At 38.0% G+C, this 26,303-nt stretch overlaps 1 protein-coding gene across 1 annotated transcript in view; it reads left to right on the plus strand.

Annotated features, from left to right (window-relative positions):
* Window positions 1-23,157, plus strand: part of LOC124722062 (beta-galactosidase-like) — a 305,764-nt gene extending 282,607 nt beyond the window's left edge. The window contains exon 12 of the mRNA XM_047247258.1: window positions 21,151-23,157. Coding sequence (XP_047103214.1) covers window positions 21,151-21,378 — 228 coding nt within the window. The 3' untranslated portion in view covers window positions 21,379-23,157. The remainder of the gene's footprint in view (window positions 1-21,150) is intronic.
* The last annotated feature ends 3,146 nt before the right edge of the window (window positions 23,158-26,303 follow it).

Consider the following 26,303-nt stretch of genomic DNA (forward strand, 5'->3'; position numbering starts at 1 on the left):
AATTCAACTGAATCCACCTACGCATTATTTCTGGGGTGACAGTGGATGAACCATACTGACATGTCCCTTTTTGCTATCATAGTTGAAGTGTCACTGTTACTGTCATAACTCAATTAAATGATGTATTTTCTCTGGTGCCTTTCCAAACTAAATTCATTCTGCCATGATTTTCTCACAGTTTACCACATATAACTGACGTCTTTGTTCCTGTCTTCAAAGGCAACCTTTTTACAATACAAATAAATAAATAAATTTTTCACAAAATTAAACTTTATTATCGTAGTAAACAATGAATACAAGAAAAAAGTGGCAAAAAGTAAACAATAAATTGTTTTAAGAAGAGATTTTCACCCTGAAACCACTAGTGTGTACAGTTTTCAACCACCCTTCATTTCATGCGTCCTAGACACAATCCCAAATCTCAAAACTTCCATGAACTCATGGCAACCTATATATATATATATATATATCTGTGGGTGTGGGTGTGTGTGTGGGTGGGTGTTTGATGATATTTAAAGTTCCAGTTTCAGAACACTGTAGGAAGAGAACCACGACTCAGAATTACATCAAATTTGAACAACATATTATTGACTTATGGGGATATGTCATGGAACAAAAACAAATTTAACACAATTGCTGACTAAACATAAAATCCATAGTAAGTGCCACAACTGCTGTTTTGCAGAAATTGCAACAAAGATAGTCCAGAAAGCATTCCTTTTTGATATCCGTATTTTTTTATAGCCTGAACAAATGAAGATAGTTAATCTACAAACATTTTTAGAGTTAAGTTATTGTAAAACATTTAACAACAACAACAAAAATTGTTAATGGAACACAACAAGAACAGGGCTATGTGCCAACCTCTCTAATATAAAAACCTGGTTAAGTCCACCACTTATATCCGTAAATGAAGGGGTGTGGGGAGGATAGTAATAATAATTTTACTATTATAAAAATCTGGAAATTACTGTTTACAGTATTTCTATAATAACTATGTTATTATGAAAAGTCAGTTTCGTCTACAGAAGTGCTGTGTTAGCAAACAAACTAGTTAAAGAATAAAGACAAAATCAAGCATGTTACTGTGTTCTTACAAGTTTTATTTAAAAATAAATACCTTTTACAAAGTTTAAAAAGTTACATTTTCTTTTAATTTACCACTATTTTATAAATGAGATATTACAATGTTACAGTCTATAAACAGCTTCTGTGTTTACTCAGTCAGATTTTGGTAAAACAGTTTGTTTTCTTGTTTGAGATAAGGTATCATCTTTTTTAAGTCCTCCTCCTTCTAAGTTTTCAGTCTGGCTGTTAGTTCAAGCTGGGGTAGATCTAAGCCTTTTATGGTTTCCATCTCCACACCTTTTTTGAATACATTCATTTGCATCCACATTTCAACTTCATTGACTGTCTTTTTTGTAAACATTTTTCCTGGGTTGGTTTTGGAAACTTTGAGCCAAATGGCCTTGGAAATTTCTAACTTTTTGTGATGAGGTGTTCTTTAGGTACTTCGGAGAAGTCATAAAGATCACCATCATTCATCATACTGGTTAGAAAAGGAGTTTTGCTATTGGCATTACACAAAAGTCTCACAAGATCCGAAGGAACTTCATGTTTCTCTATTATTTTTCTTTTTTCAATTAGAGCAAAGTCACGTTCACAGGTTAAGTATGAGTGTACAGAGACAACATACTTGTGGTGAACTTTGTCAAAGAAATCATTAAAAACAAAGTATATCCATAAGAACAATACCACTGGATTTTTGTTTTGGCCACAGCTGTTGTCAGACCACACTATTAACTTTTTTTCTGGGAAATTTTACTTTTAATCCCTCTTAGCATGCAGCTCACTATTTTGTTGCCTCCCCTGCCACTCATGCCCTCGTGCCAAAGAAACATAAAATCTTTATTGTTATCTGCCATATCCAATCCCAAATTGTAACAAGAAAGTTGATGTAAATAATACATTTGGCAGTGTGACAATGTTGGCAAAGAGAAAACCTGTTTAAATGTATGGATACTGAGCATGTATCACGTGTAGGAGTGGTAAAATATACATGATCACACTTCATCTCTTCTCTAGCTCTTTCAGCTTGTCTATGATGAAATTCTAGTGAAGTATGATGTACAGCTCCATTGGTTGAATCATTCAACATTTTACTTTTAAGCAGATCACATGCATTACAGGTATCTTTCCTTGGGCAGTGAAATCTCAGTTTGGGAAAGAGTTTTTTCAATACTTGTTTGTAGCATAAATAGCTAATGTTTGTGTTTGGATAAAGTGTAACAAAAGTCTCATACATTCTGCTGTAATTTAAATCTTGGCTTGAAAATAGAAGGGAGCTTTTAGCCCTTGTGTAATAGCTTTCGTCCTTGGGGAAATTTTTGATGTGTTCAACAATGCATTTTACATCAGCAGCTGTATGTTTCCTTTCTTTGTTTTTGTTTCCCCTATGTTCAGTGTAGGTAACATCACCACTCTTTTCTGATTTTACCAAGGTTTCCACTCTTTGCCTGGTAATTTTGTGTATTTCCAGAAAGGCTTTTTGCAAACTAGAAAATGTCTGCCTTCGTCATCAGGAACTGTATAAAAAACACTAGCCTGTCTGTGATTCTCCTTGGGTTCTTCATAAGAACCATGTCACCTTCTTCTACCATTGCGTACACTTATGTTTTCCATCAAATAAGAGTTTTGCTTAACATTATAACCTGGTTCATAGAACTGACTGAATATGTTTAATATGTGTTCCAATGAAATGTCTCTACACTGATAGCGGCATTGGTATGGAACCTACAACAAACAAACAATGGAATTAGAGGCATTAAATAATTTGTGACTGCCATGAATAACCTGTTTGTTTGCTACTCTGCACAGTTAGTAGGTCTACTATAGTCCAGGAACCAAGTCAAACATAACCTAATATGATCTAAACATTGGTTAGCTTAAAACACCACAAAAAGTTCTTCACAAAAGTCTTAGTGTTGGTTGTTTTTGAGGTACAGTAACTTCCGTATTTTTCTCATATGGTTTTCCTTCAGCTCTTAGCTTTTTATTTATTCAGGAAACACTACCTTCACCCCTTTTCCAACATTTTCTTGTTTCAACGATCACATAAACCACAATAGTAAATGCAACAGACAGGACTAATCACTGCAACTTGAACACAGTTGAACTTCAAACTAAAAACAACAGCATGGGCACATAGCCCTGATTTTGTTTCAGAACAGGTGGCACTTAGCACCTGGTGCATTCTGGTGGTAATATTTTAAACCACTTCCACACTAATTGCTAGATAGCCTGATTTTTACTGGCGAAGGTTCGGCACATAGCCCATATTTTGACAATAAAACATTTTTCTTTTGTTTTTTGCACTTAGACCAGATTTTATAATTAATCAATAATTTTAGCAATAGATGTCATTGTAAGTATCTTAACATAAATGAGTTTGGCTACAAATGACAGACGAATCATACAAATGACAGACAAATCACAATATGACAGGTATTGTTTCAGTTATGCATTACATCATCTGTACTATTCAGTGTACATGACTGCAGAAGTTGGGCAATCAGCAGTTGTGGCAGTGTTACTTAGATAAGCCTGTCCACCATGGACAGATGGTGCCACAGTGCATGGCAAAAACAAAAATGAAATTGGTTTTTAATTGCCCTGGGGCCAAAAACTGCATAAGAGGCAAAGTGACATTGATTTCTAATTTGTATGAGACTGGCAAAAGACGTGTTCAGTATGCTGAACACCATTTTCTGTCACAATTTGAAATCGGGAAACAGATAAACAGTATGTTTTACAACACATTGGAAAGTCTCAGAGGTCACGTTCAGACAGCATTGTGCAATGCATGCCTTCAGTTCAGCTACATTTGTAACTGAAGCACTGAACAAAACATCTTTCAGATATCCTCACAACAAAAAGTCACACAGATTAAGAACAGGTGATCTGGATGGCCAAGCTGTAGGGAACTGATGGTTCAAATTTCTAGTATTTACAAGATACCTCTGCAGCAGGTACTTTACCAACTGTGCAATGTGTGGAGATGTGCCATCTTGAATAAAAATCTTTCTACCCACTCATCCACCCTGTTGAAGGATTGGAATAACATTTGTGTGGAAGACTCTCATAGCATTTACCTGTGATTGTACAGGTAACAGGACCCATAGGCTCATCTTCTCCAAAACAATGGGGCCCTACAGTAAATGTCATCAGCGTGTATCACACAGTCACTTATGCAGAATCAAGTTGTACTGGTTGATGTGTATACAGAATTACCATTGTCCATATTCTGCAATTCTGCCTATTGACACGTCATTGGAGATAGAAATGAGCTTCCTCTGCCTGCAGAATGGTCCATGGCCATTCATTGACCTTTTCAATGTGAGTAAGATATTCCAGAGTGAATATCTGTCTAGTGCCAGGTCAGCAGGAAGCAACTCCTGAACATGGGTGATTTTGTATTGCTAGTAACGCAGGATGTTTTGAAGAATTTTATGTACTGAGCTCTCAAGCACGTCCAGTGTTTGAGGAATTCCCCATACACTGCATGTGGCACACCACAGCTTGATCTCTCCTGTAATGTTTTGGCCACATCGTCAACAGACTGAAGATCAACTGCTTTCTTCCATCTGCCACATCTCACTTCAAATGAACATGTCTTTTTGAATTTTTAATAATTTTCTCCAGAGCCTTAACAAACAGTGGACCAATGTTATTTTCATACCCTTGAGTGTCTGGAACTTCTGCAGGGCTACTGGCACATAGTCACAGTTCTTGGAAAAGAGATTTATCAGCAGCACACGATCCTTCATGGAGACAGTCATTTTGGCCACCTTGGATGCAAACCAAGGAACAGAAATGTGCTGCACATCTGTTTGTGTGCATATTCTGACACTTACAGTGCCATCTATTGATCAAGCTTTTATTAATTTCCCCATGTATCAATAACATGCTGTTGAAATTTGATGCCATCGATATCATTTTGAGCATTCATTATCCTTCTATAGCATTTTGAAACTGGAACTTTACATGTGGACACACACAGTATACAGTGTTTTGCCAATACAGGAGTTTGTGCACAAACTGCCCTCTTGATTATGTACCATTAATGTTTGATGGGATTCATGTCATGTGATCTGTGGCTTCAAATCAAACTTGAATTGTCCACAATGTTCTTCACACCAGTCATGAACAGTGGGGCCCAGAGATCTGGCTCATTGTCATCCATAGAAATTCCATTGTTGTTTGGGAACATGAAGTCCATGAATGGCTGCAGATGGTCAATGAGCAGTTCAGCTGGACCAGGGGACCCAGACTATTCCATATAAACACAGCCCACACCATTATGGAGCCACCCACCACTGGCTTGCCCAGTGTCTTGTTGGCAACTTGGGTGCATGGCTTCATGCCCACGAACCCTACCATCAGGTCTTACAATCAAAATTGGGACTCATTTGACCAGATCACGGTTTTCCAGTCTTCTAGGGTCCAACTGATATGGTCACAAGCCAAGGATGATGTGCTGCAGCAAAGGAACTCACATCAGTTGTCTGCTGCCATAGACCAGTAATGCCAAATTTTGCTGCATTATCCTAATGGATATAGTCATCATACATTCCACATTGATTTCTGCAATTATTTCAACAGTGATACTTACCTGTTAGTACTTACAACTCTACACAAACACTGCTGCTCTTGGTCATTAAGTGAAGGCCATCAACCACTGCGCTGTCGGTGGTGAGAGGTAATGTCTGAAATTTGGTATTCTCAGCACATTCTTGACACTGTGGATCTTGGAATGTTAAATTCCATAACGATTTCCAAAACTGAATGTCCCATGCATGTAGCTACAACTGCCATTCCATGTTAATATCCAGTGTGTGGCTATAACCATGTTGAACACCACCTGAGTACATGCACTGCTCTTTTATAATTTGTGTATGCAATACTATCACCATCTGTATATGTTGTTGTTGTTGTGGTCTTCAGTCCTGAGACTGGTTTGATGCAGCTCTACATGCTACTCTATCCTGTGCAAGCTTCTTCATCTCCCAGTACCTACTGCAGCCTACATCCTTCTGAATCTGCTTAGTGTATTTATCTGTTGGTCTCCCTCTACAATTTTTACCCTCCATGCTGCCCTCCAATACTAAATTAGTGATCCCTCGATGTCTCAGAACATGTTCTACCAATCGATCCCTTCTTCTAGTCAAGTTGTGCCACACGCTCCTCTTCTCCCCAATTCTATTCAATACCTCCTCATTAGTTATGTGATCTACCCATCTAATCTTCAGCATTCTTCTGTAGCACCACATTTTGAAAGCTTCTATTCTCTTCTTGTCTAAACTATTTATCACCCATGTTTCACTTCCATACATGGCTACACTCCATACAAATACTTTCAGAATCGACTTCCTGACACTTAAATCTACACTCGATGTTAACAAATTTTTCTTCTTCAGAAACGCTTTCCTTGCCATTGCCGGTCTACATTTTATATCCTCTCTACTTCGACCATCATCAGTTATTTTGCTCCCCAAATATCAAAACTCCTTTACTACTTTAAGTGTCTCATTTCCTAATCTAATTTCCTCAGCATCACCCGCCTTTATTCAACTACATTCCATTATCCTCGTTTTGCTTTTGTTGATGTTCATCTTATACCCTCCTTTCAAGACACTGTCCATTCTGTTCAACTGCTCTTCCAAGTCCTTTGCTGTCTCTGACAGAATTACAATGTCCTCGGTGAACCTCAACGTTTTTATTTCTTCTCCATGGATTTTAATACTTACTCCGAACTTTTCTTTTGTTTCCTTTACTGCTTGCTCAATATACAGATTGAATAGCATTGGGGAGAGGCTACAACCCTGTCTCACTCCCTTCCCAACCCCTGCTTCCCTTTCATGCCCCTCGACTCTTATAACTGCCGTGGTTTCTGTACAAATTGTAAATAGCCTTTCGCTCCCTGTATTTTACTCCTGCCACCTTCAGTGAAAGAGAGTATTCCAATCAACATTGTCAAAAGATTTCTCTAAGTCTACAAATGCTAGAAATGAAGGTTTGCCTTTCCTTAATCTTTCTTCTAAGATAAGTCGTAGGGTCAGTATTGCCTCACGTGTTCCAACATTTCTACGGAATCCAAACTGATCTTCCCCGAGGTTGGCTTCTACCAGTTTTTCCATTCATCTGTAAAGAATTTGCATTAGCATTTTGCAGCTGTGACTTATTAAACTGATAGTTCGGTAATTTTAACATCTGTCAACACCTGCTTTCTTTGGGATTGGAATTATTATATTCTTCTTGAAGTCTGAGGGTATTTCGCCTGTCTCATACATCTTGCTCACCAGATGGTAGAGTTTTGTCAGGACTGGCTCTCCCAAGGCTGTCAGTAGTTCTAATGGAATGTTGTCTACTCCTGGAGCTTTGTTACAACTCAGGTCTTTCAGTGCTCTGACAAACTCTTCACGCAGTATCATATCTCCCATTTCATCTTCATCTACATTCTCTTCCATTTCCATAATATTGTCCTCAAGTACATCTGCCTTGTATATACCCTCTATATACTCCTTCCACCTTTATGCTTTCCCTTCTTTTCTTAGAACTGGGTTTCCCTGAAAGCTCTTGATATTCATGCAAGTGGTTCTCCTTTCTCCAAAGGTCTCTTTAATTTTCCTATACGCAGTATCTATCTTATCTCTACTGAGATAAGACTCTACAACCTTACATTTGTCCTCTAGCCAACCCTGCTTAGCCATTTTGCACATCTTGTCGATATCATTTTTGAGACGTTTGTATTCCTTTTTGCCTGCTCCATTTACTGCATTTTTATATTTTCTCCTTTCATCAATTAAATTCAATATTTCTTCTGTTACCCAAGGGTTTCCACTAGCACTTGTCTTTTTACCTACTTGATCCTCTGCTGCCTTCACTATTTCATCCCTCAAAGTTACCCATTCTTCTTCTACTGTATTTCTTTCCTACATTCCTGTCAACTGTTCCCTTATGCTCTCCCTCAAAATCTGTACAACCTCTGGTTCTTTCAGTTTATCCAGGTCCCATCTCCTTAAATTCCCACCTTTTTGCAGTTTCTTCAGTTTTAATCTACAGTTCATAACCAATAGATTGTGGTCAGAGTTCACATCTGCCCCTGGAAATGTCTTACAATTTAAAACCTGTTTCCTAAATTTCTGTCTAACCATTATATAATCTATCTGATACCTTTTAGTATCTCCAGGGTTCTTCCATTTATACAACCTTCTTTCATGATTCTTAAACCAAGTGTTAGCTACGATTAAGTTATGCTCTGTGCAAAATTCTACCAGGCGGCTTCCTCTTTCATTTCTTAGCCCCAATCCATATTCACCTACTATGTTTCCTTCTCTCCCTTTTCCTACGCTTGAATTCCAGTCACCCACAACTATTAAATTTTCGTCTCCCTTCACTATCTGAATAATTTCTTTTATCTCATCATACATTTCATCAATCTCTTCATCATCTGTGGAACTAGTTGGCATATAAACTTGTACTACTGTGGTCAGCATGGGCTTCATGTCTATCTTGGCCACAATAATGCATTCAGTATGCCGTTTGTAGTAGCTTACCCACATTCCTATTTTCCTATTCATTATTAAACCTACTCCTGCATTACCCCTATTTGATTTTATATTTATAACCCTGTGTTCACCTGACCAGAAGTCTTGTTCCTCCTGCCACCAAACTTTACTAATTCCCACTATATCTAACTTTAACTGATCCATTTCCCTTTTCAAATTTTCTAACCTACCTGCTCGATTAAGGGATCTGACATTCCACGCTCCGATCTGTAGAACGCCAGTTTTCTTTCTCCTGATAACAACGTCTTCCTCAGTAGTCCCTGCCCGAAGATCCAGATGGACAACTATTTTACCTCTGGAGTATTTTACCCAAGAGGACGACATCATCATTTAACCATACAGTAAAGCTGCATGCCCTTGGGCAAAATTATGGCTGTAGTTTCCCTTTGCTTTCAGCCGTTCGCAACACCAGCACAGCAAGGGCGTTTTGATTAGTGTTACAAGGCCAGATCAATCATCCAGACTGTTGCCCCTGCAACTGCTGAAAAGGCTGTTGCCCCTCTTCAGGAACCACACATTTTTCTGGCCTCTCAACAGATACCCCTCTGTTGTGGTTGCACCTACGGTATGGCTATCTTTATCGCTGAGGCATGCAAGCCTCCCCACCAACGGCAAGGTCCGTGGTTCATGGCTGCTGTCAAGTTGTTGGAAATGCATACTATTGAATAATGGATGTGTTTCTGGACCAAAGTAAGCACCTTTAAAACTGGATGAATATTATTTATGTTTCTGGTATTGATTTCATGAATTGGGCTGTTGAATTGAAACAGAGATTTGCTTTAAATGACAAATATCAATAAGGAAAAATATATACTAAGAATCAATAGTTATTACCCTAGTTTCTGAAACAGGGCTTGCGTATGTTCTTGAGTTCACATAACAAATAATTCGTATTACATATTTTTGGATTTCACCTGCCAGGTTAGCTGAGAGCTCTAATGCGTTGCTTCCTGGACTCGGGTAGGCGCACTGGTTCCAGATCAAATCCACCCGGCAGATTATCAATGAGGGCCGATGTGCTGGCCAGCCTTGATGTGGCTTTTAGGCAACTTTCCTCATCCCACTAGGTGAATACCAGGCTGGTTCCCACGTCCCGCTTCAGTTACATGACTCGCAGACATTTGTAACATGTTCACACTATTTCATGATTTACACTAGATGCAGACAGCTGGGGTACGTTGATTCTGCATCTGACCACCCTTTCCAAATAAGCATGCCAAACCTGATTTTTACAATGCTGACCCTGCCAAAATTGCGGGATAAGACACAGGTGAAAGGCATGTTTTAGGATTTCAAAAGCTTTAGCTTGACTTGATGAGTTAGTCCAAAGAATGATTCAGTAAGACATTATGGAATGAAAGTAATCACTTAAGTCTGACAGCATCTGTTTGCAATGGAGATCTGTTCAAGTGATTCAGCAGTTATTTGGTATGCATTTATTACCAAGGTCTAATCCCAAGAATTTAGCACTGTTAGATTCTTCTATATGATTGACATCAAATTTAGGCATATACTGGTAGAAAACCTCTTACTAGCTCTGCAATGCATATAGCGTGTTTTTCCAAAGTTTAATGACAAAGAACTGGCTAGGAAACATTTTTTAATGTCAATGAAAATTTCATTAAATGCTCTTCCTCTTGATTTGTTATTTGTTGCAATATTTGTATCATCTGCAGACAACAAAGTTGGTGCATGGTAATGTTACAGATGAAAGGTCTTCAATACAAACAAGAGAAAGTGCCCTAAGATGTAAACTTCTGTGACACCACATGTAATTAGTTCCCAGTTTTATGATTCCTGCTAGCTTAACACATGTCTCTTTCCTATTGACACTTTTGTTTCCTACCAGAGATGTAGGATTTAAACCATTTTGCAGCGTTTCTTGTTACATCCTATAATATTCTAATTTAGTCAAAAGGATACTGTGACTTACAAAGTCAAACATCTTTGACAGATGACAAAGTAAACTGGTAGTGTATAAATTAGTGTGTACTGAATTAAGTAGATTATCACTGGGGATGTAGAGGGCCTTCTCAATATTGGAGTCCTTTAGAAATCTGAACTGTGACATTGACAATATCTTATTTGTAACCATTTAGTTAAGGGGATTATACACCACCTTTTCTTATTTTCAGCAGTGCTAGTAGAAGTGTAATTGGATACAAATTTGATGGTGTTTTTAGAACAAATCTTTAACTTCAGTATATTTTAACAATTCAGAAAATGTTCTACTGATAAATGACTGATTATACAAATGCAGAAGAACACTCATTAATTAAATTTGTTGATATTTTATCATAACCAATTGAATCTTTTGCTTTTAAAGAATTATGGTGAACATTTTTTCTGCAGGTATAGATTAAAACCTAACTTTATGATCTTTTCAGTTATTTATTAATGTAAATGGCAACAACATGTGATAATTATGAGATTGCCACAGCTAAAAGAGCTCAGAGATATATAGAGTAAATGTAATGATATCAAAATATGACAGCACAGTATGATGCAAAATTTGAGGAGTAAAGGAAAGGAAACAGGATGATTCATAGAACTGTTCTTTGCTACAGATTGGTAGGTATAAGCTGTCCTTATTGCATCAAATTTCAGAACTATGATTTGTAATGAGCAATATGCCTGATCCATATTAGATTGTAGCACACAGTCCTTAGAAATACATGTGATGGGCTACCAAAATGGTGGTTTAAGTGGATTCTTCTGCACACAAGCCAAAGAAATAGCTGGAAAAAGAGAGAAAAACTATGGATCTTAAGATGTTTTCGACAGTGCCCCACACCTGTGGCCAGAATAATCTCATCAGTGCCACATTCTCATGCTGTACACATACTACCTGTCACTCCCTGCTGAAAACCACACCTCTCACTCCCTGCCTCTTTTCTCCTTCATCCATATGTCCTGACACAACTCCTCACCCCAAACAGTCAACCGGGACAGTACAGCTATACAGTTGCATGTGTACTCTATAGTACTAACTGCAGGTGAATATAGCTTAGCATTCGATTATTGTCAGTTGGGTATGGAGAAGGAGCTGCTATCTACATGAGATAGTTACAAAAAAATATAAACATTGTTACACTCAGAATTGGTAATGTTTGGCATTCTAAAGCTGTGATACAGAAATATAAATTCATAGAAAGTGAATAAAAATGATGACAATATACAGGGAAACACCTGGTAATTTTGAGTTGTTCATGAAACTACCTAAAGCTTTGTTAAATTTTTAAATTTCTGAATGGAATAAAGAACTTCTCATGAGAGCAATACTCCCTTGCCTTTTCATGTAATCTGAAACATGACGCTGTTGTCTGACAAACTACAAACAGTTATTTCCTTCTTCCTGTAGTGTTGCAAGTGATATGCCATATTTACAACTATACATTTGTTATATGATAATTTCTGCTGTTAGTCACCTTGCTGTTAGTGTGGCAGTATGAGCATCAGAGACGTATATGGCTAACATTGTACATTATGTAACGATGACAACCTACTTTAGTGTGTACATGACACCAAGAGCAATTCAGTTCAACAGACTATGTAATGCCTGGCAGATGATACACATGGAATCAAAAAATGATTTTTGTTGATCTGAAAATGGCTCATTGATTACTTATACTAACCAAGAATTTTTATCCACAGATTTTAACATAACAGACTGCCTGTTTTCCAATTTGATGGAGATTAATTGAAATCACTGTCTTCAGGAACAGATATCTGACATTGTCAAGGACATCTAATATGTTGGCTTGGTATCTACCACTGATGGCTTAGCTGATATTTTCTTCTGAACTTTCTGCAGCATTGCAGAAAAGCTAACTTGTTTCTTGGGTTGAGCTCTTTTTTGATCAAAATGAGTTTGTATGATATGTAGATTCATAACATCAAAAGAATTTGTTGTTGGCTACTCTCAGAAAATGTCACCAAAGTGTTTAAGGCTTCTGAAGCCTCAGCCCAAGAGATGTGAATTGTAGGCATTTCTTCTTCATCACCATCAATTTTTGGTGCCTCCTGTGGGTTGAAAAAACTTTGTAACATTACACTGTGTCAGCTCTTCTTTGATAGCCAAATTCCTGTCAATTTTGACCCATTTGTCAGCTTCCTCTGCCGAATACATACTCAGCCCATTAACAGATGCTGAATTTAACATTCATAAAATTTGAGAGCTATCAGCTGTCGACTCATCGTCATTTACATCACTTTCCATCTCAGCTTCTTCAAGCAGCACTGATGCAATTGTAAGTACACAAAGCTATCTTGGCAAAAATATAATTTCTCAGTGAGGCCGACAATTGTTACTAATGAGTCACTATACCATGTGGTTCTAATGTTACTCAGTGACCTCCAATTGTATTTCCTGTTGTTCAAAAATGGTTCAAATGGCTCTGAGCACTACGGGACTTAACATCTTAGGTCATCAGTCCCCTAGAACTTAGAACTAATTAAACCTAACTAACCTAAGGACATCACACACATCCATGCCCGATGCAGGATTCGAACCTGTGACCGTAGCAGTCCCGCGGTTCCAGACTGCAGTGCCAGAACCGCACGGCCACCACGGCCGGCTATTTTCTATTGTACCAAGCTAAAAATAAGGGAAATTTTTCGTATGTGATGGACTATCAAATGTTGGAGTGTTGTGGTCTTACTGTAATATGTACACACTTTTAATAACTCTGTTTCACCAATAGATACCTTAGGTTTCAGCAGCTCCTTAGTGGATAGTCTACATTTTCAAGAAAAATATCCCAAAAGAAATTTGTTAAAACTCATCTTTCTGTTCAAAAGATGTTTTTCTGAATTGAAACTATTTAAAAATTCTAGTATTGTTGATAAAATCAGTATGAAAATAATCAAATGTTGTACAGGTGAGCTTTTACCATACTAGTCTACTTTTTTTTCTTTTTTTTTTTTTTTTTTTTTTTTTTTTTTTTTTGTTCCAAAGTTGTGAATGATGTTTGTATGGGTTAATTTTTTTAATGCAGGTATTTTGTTGATGATGAGTATCAGTTGGTGGGTAGGTGATGTTTAAAAGAGTATGGTTAGGGTGATAAGTATGTTTTATGTTGTATTTGGTCTTTATTGTAAGAGTGTAGTAGGTTTGTTTATGTATGTAATTTTCTGTGAGATGTGGATTTTGTAATTTGTGTTTGAATAGTTTATTATTATTTTGAGGTTTGGGATGGTAGCTGAATTTTGTATTTATTAGTTTATATTCATTGGTGGGTATGGTCTGACATTGTAGGTATGAAGGTGTTGGTGGTACCAAGAACCTCAGTTGATCTGTACTGGGTGTCTCTCCTGTAGGTTGTCAGGCACATTTTGTCAGCAGTTTCAGCTGATATCTGCAGTTTTGGTTTTGCAGTGTGTAACTGGTGTTAGCTCAAACAAATATTGCTCATCTTGTCTTTGATACAATGCCCAGTATCAACAAAATGTGTTGGTATGTTTCTCATTTCAAACAAAATGATTTTTAAATCAGGATTTTATGTCCCCATTCGATAGAGCACTACCAGGTTAGTCCAGTGTAATATTCATTTTAATGATATGTTTTAACAGGGATAGTAAAACATGAAGAATAATCCATACTCCAGCATAAGTTGAGCAATGCGCTTCTGTGTAGCGTAGCAGTCAGTCTGGGTAAGGGCAGTGCTGGTGCAGCTGGAATACTTACTATTTCTCACATTTTACTGTCCCTGTTAATACATATTGGTAAAAATATCATGCTAGAGTAATTTGGGACCACTCTGTCAAATGGGCATGTAAAATTCACTTTAGAAATCATTCTGTTTATAATTGGAAATTAACCGAATCTTTGTATCAAGAATGGGTGTCCCATGAAAGAGATGATGAGCAATGTTTGTTTGGGGTGATTGAATCCACATGCTGCTAAAGCAAAATTTCAAATATCCATTAAAACACAGGAGAAAGTCTGTCTGACATATCTTAGGAGAGACATCATGTATAGTTTGACTGAAATTTCCTGTGAACAGTTCTGGAGTCATGTGGGGATTTGTAGTACTGTAGCTTTGTTTGAGCTAGTGACAATTCCAGTGCCATGCGGCAATACCAAGAGGGAAGAGCATTGTGTTCAGCTTATGGCTATGGCGCAGCATACACATTTGCAACAGCAATTTGAGCAGCAGTTGGCACCACAGTGACACAACAATCTGTTAAAAATTAGTTACTTTAAGGCCAGCTCTGAGCCAGGCACCCTGTAGAGTGCATTCCTCAGACCCCAAACCATGAATTTGCGACTTCAGTAGTCTCAAGTGAGAGCTCATTGAGGGCAGGGTGGAGGTCTGTTGTGTTTTCTGATGAAAGCTGGTTCTGCCTCAGTGTCAGTGGTACCCATGTGTTGCTCAGAAGGAGGGCAGATGAATGTCTGCAACCAACCTGTCTGTGGCCTAGACATACTGGACCTACACTTGGAGTTTAAGGTCTGGGGTGCAATTTCGCATGACAGCAAGACCACTCTCATGGTTATCCCACACACCATGTTTGCAAATCTGTACTCCAGTGTTCAAGAATTCTTCAGCAAACCGATGTTTAGGATATTGCTCTGTAACTGTGCAGGTCCATCCTTCAAATAAATGGGAGTCAAGAGTTGTCAGTTGCTTGTGACTTTGAGCTGGACAAGAGATTCATGACAAATGCAAGGTAATTAAGGAGCCAGTGCTACAGAGAACTCTCTGTATAATCCAACTACCATTCCATCCGGATGTACTGACTCACTTGTTTTCAACTCTTTCAGTTGCTTCAGTATGACATGGATGCCTATTGCTATGTCCTGCATGTGGGCGTCTTTGTGACAGTCAAATGATGGCATGTTCATACAATCCTCCTACATGAAAGATTTCTTGCCTTTAAATTTAAAACTTCAGTTTTCCATTTGCTGCCTTCTGTTGGCACACCAAACTGGTTGATGAGTGACTGGATAGAAATCTTCAGCCCACTTAGTGATTTTACACATGATCAGAATTTTTTTGGGTTCTCAGCCGGATCTTCCAATAAGATATGAAGGTGAATGTTGTTAGTTTTGCACATTTATCTTCTTATGGATGCACAATTTTCAAGTACATTTCACCTGTCAACATTTGCAGTCTTTTTTTCATTTACTGAGAGTGCAACAGTCTTTGCCCCCTTGACATTTTCTGAATTTTGTTGTTAAGCCATGGTTGATCTTATCCATCCTTAATCCACTTACTTGTCACATACACTGATTAGCCAGAACATTATAACCACTGACCTACTATCAATAGAAACCCATCCAGGGGATAGCAGCAGCACCTGATGAGGAACAACTGCTACTCAGAGACCTGCATGGTGCATCAAGTATCAGTGAGCATGCTGCCTGTGTGTAGAATGGGGAAGGAGCACAGTATACCTGAGTTTGACCAAGAGCAGATTGTGATGGCCCAGAGGCTTGGCATGAGCATTTCAGAAACTGCACAACTTGTTGGGTGTTTGAGGAGTGTTGTAGTGAGCGTCTTCAGCACATGATGAAACCAAGGTGAAACCATGTCTAGACACTGTGGGGTTGGGTGGCCACTCCTCATTACAGATGTTGTTGCACAGACTGGTAAAACAGGACAGGTGGCAAACTGTGGTGGAACTAACATCAGACTTTTAATGCTGAGCAGAGTACAAGTCTGTCTGAACACACAGTGCACCAAACACTCCTAACAATGGGCCTCTGCAGGTGATGACCCATGCATGTGTTAACATCACAACATCAGCAACTAGAACTGAAACCTGATAACATCTACATCATGCCAGTGGGAGGGAGCAAATCCATCACCCTCCAGGGGAACAGCTCCTTGACACCTGTACTGCAGGTTGGAGAACATTCACCTGCATATCCAAGGGTCCAATAGAGCTTGTGCAAGGCACCATGACTGCCAGGGAGTATTGTACATTGGTTGCAGACCATGTACACCCCTTCATCACAGTCATGTTTCCCATGCAGTGGAATTTTTCAGTAAAATAATGTGCCATGTCACAATGCCAGGAGTATGATAGAGTGGTTAGAGGAACACAGTGGCGAGTACCAGTTAATGTGTTGGCCCTCCAAACAGGTAGATCTGAACCCGATTGAACACACCTAGGATGTGATTGAATGTGGTACCTGTATTAGAGCTCATCACCCTCTCCCTGTAATTTTTGGAAATTAGGTGACTTATGTTAGCAGATGTGGTGCCAACTCCCTCCAGTGAGCCCACCAAGACTTCATTACTATCATACCATGATGCATTGCAAATGTTATCCACATCAAAGATGGACATACTGGCTATTAGATGGGTGTTCATAATGTTCCGGCTGATCAGAGTACATCTTCCAAGCATAATTTACAATCATTTCAAACTTTGCCAGTAATTCTTCTATATCCATCATACTAAAACTAAATGATGTCCATTCATTGTCAAAGGAGATGCTAAAACAGCTTATCTGCTTTTTCTAGCATATGAGGTGTGTAAGAAAAGTAAATAGACTGACTTTTTTTCTACCATCTACAATATTGTCCCATTCAGAGTAGTTTTCTTGATAGCTGTTCACCAGCAGAGTCATTGTTCCCATCTTCGAGGCAGTGCTGAAAGGCTTCAGCTCGTAGGGCCTTTAACATGTCAGTCACATTCTTTTGAATGTTCTGCAGAGTCCCAAAATGACATCCTCTTAATACATTTTTCAATTTTGGGAAAACAAAAAAATGACAAGGACTCAGATCAGATGAATAGGTGGGGCTGTGGAACAGCATGAACGCTATTTTATATCATTTTATATCAAAAATTCTGTGATGGAAGTGGCTGTATGACATGGGGCATTGTCATGATGTAGCACCCACTTGCAAGACTTTGATCTAATTTGATGTACAGTGGAAGTGTTTAAGTTTAACATATTACACATCATCCTTACTGATAAACATCAGTCTGATCTCATAAGAGCGCGCACACACTTGACATTTTCATCTGTTGAAGGTCTCTCTGTGTGAGGTTCATCTTCAATATGTTCTTGCCTACCAAAAATGATTCGTGCTGGTAAAAAAAAATGTGCTCTTGATAAGGAATGTTCCCCATAGACTTATTTGTACTTTTCTAAAGTCATATTTGCAGAGTCCCCAAGTTTAATGCAAAAATTGATGACATAATATTTCTCTAAATTGTGCTCTTCCAGTTTCATAACACACAACAAAAACACAACTTCACTGATGGTGCTCTTAAAAATCATGTGATGGCTGTATGGAGCTGAAATTCAAACTGAGCATCTGGAAGAGATGAACACTTCCACCGAAGTAGAGCAACACAGTGTGACCAGATTGCTCTCAGTATTGTCAGTCTCATTACATTTCCCATATACCTTGTAAATACTCTTCTTGCCTTGTTGATGAATTTATTAACTTAAGTAGCCATCATCATTGTAATGAAACTATGATTACCAATCCCTGTCTCTATACCAACACTGTGAATAACATCAGGCCTGTTTTAAGCAACAAGGTCTAAAATATTTCCATTGTTTATGGGTTGCCTAACTAGCTGTTCAAGGCAGTTTTCAGAAAACATGTTCAAAAATACTTCACAGGACTGTCTGTCTGTACCATGTGCAGTGAATCCATAGACACTCCAGTCCATAAGCAGTAGATTCAAGTCATCCCCAGACAGCTATGTGTATGAAACAGGCTACCCCTTAAAGGGATTATAAGGTGATTTAAAAATCATGCATGTGGAAACGAAAAGAAGATCAGCTTACTGGAAGAATTAAAAATAGCAGTCACAAAAACATAATACAACAATATTCTCAAAGTGCAAATCAAAGCCATTGGAAAAATAATCTTAACAGCTTTTTGGATTTATTTTAATAGAGATGTAGAAATTAAGTATTTAGTCCTTTGCTGATGCAGGAGCCAGATGATGGTGATAGCAGACATTGGCATGGAAGCAGTGTCTTAGGAAACGAGATAAGGGTAGGTGACCAATGGATTGCATTTGGGGTTCTGTCAGTAGCTGTGCATATACACTGACCAGCAAGAAATATTATGACCACCCACCTAATAACTGGTATGTCCATCTTTGGCACAGATAACAGCAGAATGAGGCCCTGATTTGGTGACTGGAGGGAGTTGGTGCCATGTCTGCACACACACAGGTCACCTAAATCCCATAAATTCCAGGAAGGGGACAGTGAGCTCTGACAATCACATCCAAGACATGTTTGATTGGGGTCAGATGTGGTGAGTTGGGGGCCAACACATAAGTTGGGACTCGTCACTGTTTTCCTTGAACCACTCCAGTACACTCCTGGCCTTTTGACATGGCCCATTATCTTACTGAAACATGCCACTGCCTTCAGGAAACATGATTGTCTTGAAGGAGTGTATGTGGTCTGCAGCCAGTGTACAATACTCCTTGGTGCCTTGCACGAGCTCCACTGGACCCGTGGATGTGCACATGGCTGTTGCCCAGAGCATAATAGAGCCGCCAACAGTTTGTCTCTGCACCACAGCACAGGTGTCAAGGAGCCTGTGAGACAACAGATTCTAAATGGTTCAAATAGCTCTAAGCACTATTGGATTTAAGATCTGAGGTCACCAGTCCCCTAGACTTAGAACTACTTAAACCTAACTAACCTAGGACATCACACACATCCATGCCTGAGGCAGGATTCGAACCTGCGACCATAGCAGCAGTGCGGTTCCAGACTGAAGCGCCTAGAACTGCTCTGCCACAGAGACTGGCTCAATGGATTCTCTCTCTCCAACTGGTATGATGAAGAAGGTACCGAGATTCATCAGAATATGCAATGCTCTGCCACTGTGCCAACATCCAGTGCCAATGGTCACATGCCTATTTCAGTCATAGTTGCCGATGTCATGGTATTAAAATTGGCACATGAATGGGTTGTCGGCTGTGGACGTCCATAGTTAGGAGTATTCAGTGCCCCGTGTGTTCAGGCACACTACCCCCCTGCACCCAGAATTAAAGCCTGATGTTAGTTCCTCCACAGTTCACTGCCTGTCCTGTTATACCAGTCTGCCCAGCCTACAACATTCGACATCCATAATGAGGGTGGCCGCCCAACCCCACAACATGTGGACTTTGTTTCACCTTTGTTTTTTGCTATGTGTTGACGACACACACCACAGCACTTCTCAAATACCCAACAAGTTGTGCAGTTTCCAAAATGCTCATGCTGAACCTCTGGGCCATCACAGTCTGCCTCAGTGGAACACAGACAGATTGTGCACCTTTGGCATTCTATTCACAGACAGCACGCTCACCGGTACTACTTGCACCATGCTTGTGTCTGACTATGAGTCATTCCTCACCAGGTGATGCTGCTCTTGCCTGGATGGGTTTATATCGATAATACGTCAGTGGTCATAATATTCTGGCTGATCTGCGTAGAGCAGTACCTAGCACACAATAACTCACCAGCAGTTCACAACATGATGAGAAGCATCACCTGATCACTCTTGGTGCCAACAGCTGCTGAAGGGAACATGACATGATGTGCATTTGCAATATGAAATGATAATGAGAGTGACAGAAGTGGACAATTTTAATATATGATGACAACTTATAGTCCTATGAATTTTATTTTATGAATGCCACAAATGAGGTATTAGAGTTCATTGTGTTTTAATCGTATATGCTGCATGTCATAATTCTGATAATGAAAGCATTGTCTCTCGAAACATGTTGTTGTATTATGTGAAGTACAGTTAAAGTAACTGAATGCTACTAGTTGCATCTAATATAGTGTAACAATTGCTACCTCACATCTGACAAGTTTTTCTTTACAGATTAGATTTACTAACAAGCAACCCTCAAGTGATAGTCCTGTCCTCCTTTGAGTTTTATGTAATGTGTTTTCAGGAGATCATGGTATTCAGTGTTTTTAATTTGTTTTGGCACTCAGAACATTAACCTAATTTCATATCTATTCAGAATGCTTTATTTAACTGTGCAACAGTAATTGAGAGCAACAGGGCTTTCATTTATTTTCTGTTGGCAGCAGTATCACTTTCGCCAATTTATATTTTGTTTAAGACCTAAAGACACCTTTACTGCTTTTGGAAAATGAAGAGTAATTTATGGTGAATACTCCAAGGGAACAGATATTACTAATTCAAGATGTAAAGGAAGTATTTGTGTTGGAAACAGTTCTTATTCATCCCCTGCAGTTGGGTGGGAGCTGTACCACTTCACGCCCAGTTTCACTATACACAAATAACATGGTATTGTAATCTATGGACATTTTTAACCAGTGAAAAAGAAACCCTGTCTTATAAATGTTCTGTGTACTGCAGGTTGGGTAGTCACTTATTTTTCCTTGTATATAAATTATAGGTAGGTCTGATAAGACTGAATGTAAACCATGACCTAATTTACCTAGAGTATTGAGTGTATTTAAAAGATTCAGTGATCACATAACTGTAGTGGTTTCAGTTAAGTAACCTCTTCAAACATCATCAGAGAAGCTTATGTAGTTTTACACTATTCTGTCTTCTTTTCAGGGTGTAGCATTTGTCAACGGCAACAATTTGGGTCGCTATTGGCCCATTGAAGGTTCTCAAGTCACTCTGTATGTACCTGCCATATTTCTTCAGCCATATCCTAAAACAAATGAAATTATTTTATTTGAGCTGGAGCTACCCTCACAAAGTAAGCAAGTCAAGTTTACAAAGGAGCCATATCTTAATAAAGAACCACCTAAACAAGGAAAAGTAACTCCTTGTCATTGATGTAACTTGGTGAAATTATTAGGTTTCCTCTTGACTGTTGACAATGAATGTCATTAAACTGTATCAATATTGATAAATTATATAGGACTGGTAACTGAGAAGGTATTTAATTGTAACAGGTGAATGTGGTCACTGATAAAGACTTTTGTTATAAATATGTTACACTTACATAGTACTTCATGTAAATGATTTTCTATCAGTAACACCAAAGCTAACGTCAGTACATTGTGTTTGCAAAGTTATTTTATCCATGTTGGATGTAGTGAACACTGTGGCCATTCAAGACAGTTGGTGAATGATGTGTGCAGCCACAAATACTTTTTAATATTTTATTTAAGTGCTATTACCAGTTACAGTCTACCAAGCACACCTTCAGATGGCTAATATTTTCAGTTACATAAATGATCTGATCCATAGCATGTCATCTGCTCCTACACTACACAAGAATATTTGAATACTGTATAGGTAGTTTCATTGTTATGAACATGCTTAAGTGGTTGCATTTCTTTAGATATAATGTAAAATAGTTATATTCACTTACATAAGTTCCAGTAGATAGTGATTTGTTTTGTTGGGGTAAGAGTGGTTTTCCAGATCACTCTCTTTGTTGTTCAATTAGAAACAGAACACACATTGCAAATAAAAGGCTCTGGCATGCTTCATAATATTCTTAATGTCAGTGCTAAGCATCACACATGTTATACACTTGATGTTTCTGTTTACAATGCAAAGGTTATCATTAAGCAAAGATACAAAGATAGTGTTCATTTTCAGTTGACCATGGATATAAACAGAGGAAATATGATGTAGGATGTGCAAAGTGCAATATTTTAATAACATAAAAATGTTTGCCCTCTATGATTAAACTGATTTTAAAAGTCAACAGGACAAATTGTTTTCGGAATTTCAAGTATGTCATCTTTTTTTTTTACTTAACTTTCAGCAGAAATTTTGATGAAATACTTCAAAGACAACTGATTGCATACTACAATTTAGACACATATGTACATTCATTTATATATACAGACATCTGCTTAAAATGACTGTTTATAAATTAGTTGCAGGAAATACAAAATTAAAATGTTGGAGGGTGAGAAGAGAGCAACAAATTTGTTCATCATACTAGTTTATATTTGTACAGTTTTACACTGATATCTTAAACAGGTGGCCCTGAAAAATTTAATTTCCAAATGTTTAATGTTATCATTGGCTTAGAGACCTGCAAGGCTGCTACCCACTGCTAGGCTATCTGGCTGCATATAGAGTTTCTTGTTTAATGAGAAATAGTTATGGGCTAGAATTAATTCTAATATCTCTATGGATTTGTATATTTCTGACTGGAAAAGCTATTTTTTAATCACTAAATTTCACTTAATTATTTCATTATTTACATGGACAAGGATATTTGTGTACAAACTCTCAATGCCCATGAATGCAAATCTGGCACTCTCTGGTATGCGCCCATCACTTATGTCATTATTTCTCATTAAAAAAGAAAATCTATATGCAGCCAGAAAGGCTAGCAATGGGAAGCAATCTTGCTGGAGTCTAAACCAATGTTTCCATTAACCATTTATAAAATAAATTTTTCAGATTCACCTTGTTAAGATAGCAGTGTAAAATTGTATCAATATAAACTATCATAGTGAACAATTGTGTTGCTCTCATCACACCCTCCAACTTTTTAATTTTGTATTTCCTGCAACTAACTTACATATGGTCATGATAAGCAGATATCTGTATCTATAAATGGATGTACATATACATCTAAATTATAGTAGGCAATCAATTGCCTTTAAAGTATTTAATCATAATTTCTGCTGAAATTTATGTAAAAAAAGGATGACATACTTGACATACTAAAAATAATTTGTTCTATTGTCTTTTAAAATGAGTTTACTCATAGAGTGCAAATGTTTTTCTGATATTAATATATTACACTTTGCACATCCCACATCATATTTCCTCCTTTTACATCCTTGGTCAACTGAAAATGAATGTTATCTTTGTATCTCTGCTTAATGATAACCTTTGCATTGTAAACAAAAACATCAAGTTATAACACATGTGATGCTCACTGACATTAAGAATATTATGAAGTGTGCCACTGTGATTTATTTGCAATATGTGTAGTGTTTGCAAGTCAACAACATAGAGATCAACCTTGAAAACCATTCTTACCCCAACAAAACACATAACCATCTACTGGAACTTATGTAAGTGAATATAACTATTTTACATTGTATCTAAATAAATGCAACCACTTAAGCTTGTTCATATTAATGAAACTACCTATACAGTGGCACTAAATATTCAAATATTCTTGTGTAGTGTAGGAGCCGATGACATGCTGTGGATCGAAACGTCTGTGTAACTGATAATGTTAACAATCTGAAGATGGGAATGGAAGCCTGAAACTGGTAATAGCACTAAAATAAAACATTAAAAAGTATTTGTGGCTGGCTATGTTATTCACCAACCATTATGTTTGCTGTTCAACTTTATTTTATTTGACTGAGTTTCTTCTTAAGTCTTTGTGCATATCACACCCAGGAGGAACTGCACACGTTTGCAAAAGGGTAACTGCTGACATGTATTATAAAACACAATGGACACCATTAAACAGTGTTAACCTAACAATAGTCCTCCACTGATTGTGCTGCAAACAAATATACTAGCGACCAAAAGTTAAGAATAATCATGAAAAGAGGGAATGTTGTTTTATGAGCACATTGGAAGGATTACTGCAGGAGCTAAAACTTAGTCACAAGGCATTTGGCATACCACAGTGCCTGGAAAATAATTTTAGAGAAGTTCTGGTAGTTAAAATACATATTTGTAAGCAAATAACACAATTGGGAAATCTGTTCTACATCAAAAGAATTCGTTGATAAGGGATATGGTTACTGCTAACAGCCACACATGCTGGACTGTGATGCAACACGCATTCTACGAGATGGTTCAAAAATGTTCTTTGCAGACAATCTCAGTCCACAGCAAGAGCAGTGTGGAGGGCAGGAAGTGTCCTTAGTGGAAGCTGACAGGATGCAATTCATCTCCCTAAAGCAGTCCAGCCTTGTTCTATATGATTCAGATCTGGGGACATCACTGGCCAGTCCATGCAACAGATATCATCACCTTCAAGAAAGTCATCCACCAGCAAAGCTCAATGTGTACAGAGGAAGTCTTGACCAACCATATCTCTGAAAAGACACATTTGTTGTAGCAGTATCTTATCTCTGTATCCCTGAGTGTATACAGTATTCCTCCAGCTACCAACAAAGTTGTGCATCTCTGTACGGCCATTCATTATGATGCTTACCCATACTGTGATGTCATCACAACCAAACCAGTCACTTTCCACGATTTTCCTGGTGTTGAAGTGGGTATCAGGTTCTCTCCAGAGAAATGTACGATGAGAATCTTTTTTTAAACTGAAGTGGGATTCATCTGTGAAGAGCATGTTCCTCCATTCATTCATGGTCAGATTTTGATGTTGCTGACTCCACAATACACAGACTCATCTCCATGCTGGAGTGAGCAAGATGCACATGGCCAGGTGTGTGGCAAACATCCCTGCTTTTCTGAGCCTCCAATAGACAGTTTGTTGGGGAACAGAAACTCCTGAGGCAGCTGCAAGCTCTGCAGCCAGTTGCTTTGCAGGTGTATTCTGATTACATTGGGCAGTTACGACAAGGTATCGGTCTTGCTGTCAGGTAGTTACTTTTGGTTGACCTAGTACTGGCCAACAATGAACATATATTCAACACCTTTGCCAAAGCCTCAAATGATGCTTTGTGGCACACCTAAGGATACTGAGATGTTGGTCTGTATCTGGCTTGCTTCCAAGTGGCTGAGTGTTCTACCCAGCAAAACACGGTTCAAGTTGCATCTTTGTGGCATTATGTTGTCAACCTCACCAAGAAAATGCAATTTGCTCAACTATGAGTGGACAAACAAGACTGAGATATGATTAGTCTCATGCACTGTTTGTGTTTACCTTTTGCTTGTGCCATTGTTCACAGCACAGAGTACTCCTTCCGTGTACAGAGCAAACAAGTTGGGTCCAAGGGAAATATTTATGGTGATGTTGGGTGATTTCTCACCTTTACCCATTTAATTTTTGTATTTTCATGATTATGCTTAACTGATTACAAAAATTGATATACTGGCTTAATTCTATTTCTGGAGGACATCATATGTTATCATACTGACAAAATAAGATTGTATAAAAATGAACTATGGTAGATTTGGCATTTAAAACAATGAAAAGACTTCCTAAAATACTGCCTAATCTCACAAGATTCATAACACATTTTAAGTATTTATACTCCATCAATTTACAGACCAAAAATTTCAATTTCTTATAAAATAACTGATTTGTGATGGATGCATGGTGATACCTGAGAATGTGCTGATCATAATGTCTTGATAAAAAGAGGATGCTGCTGATAAAACAATCAAAAGTATCCCTTTGAGCAGAATTTTGTAATAAGTAATGTTACCACTAGGAATATATGGGTAGATTGTACATAACTCTCTCTCTCTCTCTCTCTCTCTCTCTCTCTCTCTCTCTCTCTCTGTGTGTGTGTGTGTGTGTGTGTGTGTGTGTGTGTGTGTGTGTGTGTGTGTATGTATGTTTTTAAGATAAGGACAGAAAGTTAACATGGTCATTGTACATATAGAGTTCTGCATTTATAATGGATAATGACTGTCCTAGTCAACTTTTTTATTAAATTGAAAATTGCACATGTTTCATTATATTTTGCTGCTTTAATTGTAGTTGATTAGTTACTCTGCTATGCAGCAGGATGTCTGCAAATATTTGATTAATAAACTATGTGTATGTTTGGTTTCAATAAAATATCAATATAACAACAATAAAGATGCATTCCAAAACTACATGTAAATGAAACAGAAGGTTA

This window comes from Schistocerca piceifrons, chromosome X (assembly GCF_021461385.2).
Source record: "Schistocerca piceifrons isolate TAMUIC-IGC-003096 chromosome X, iqSchPice1.1, whole genome shotgun sequence".
Taxonomy (NCBI): Eukaryota; Metazoa; Arthropoda; class Insecta; order Orthoptera; family Acrididae; genus Schistocerca; species Schistocerca piceifrons.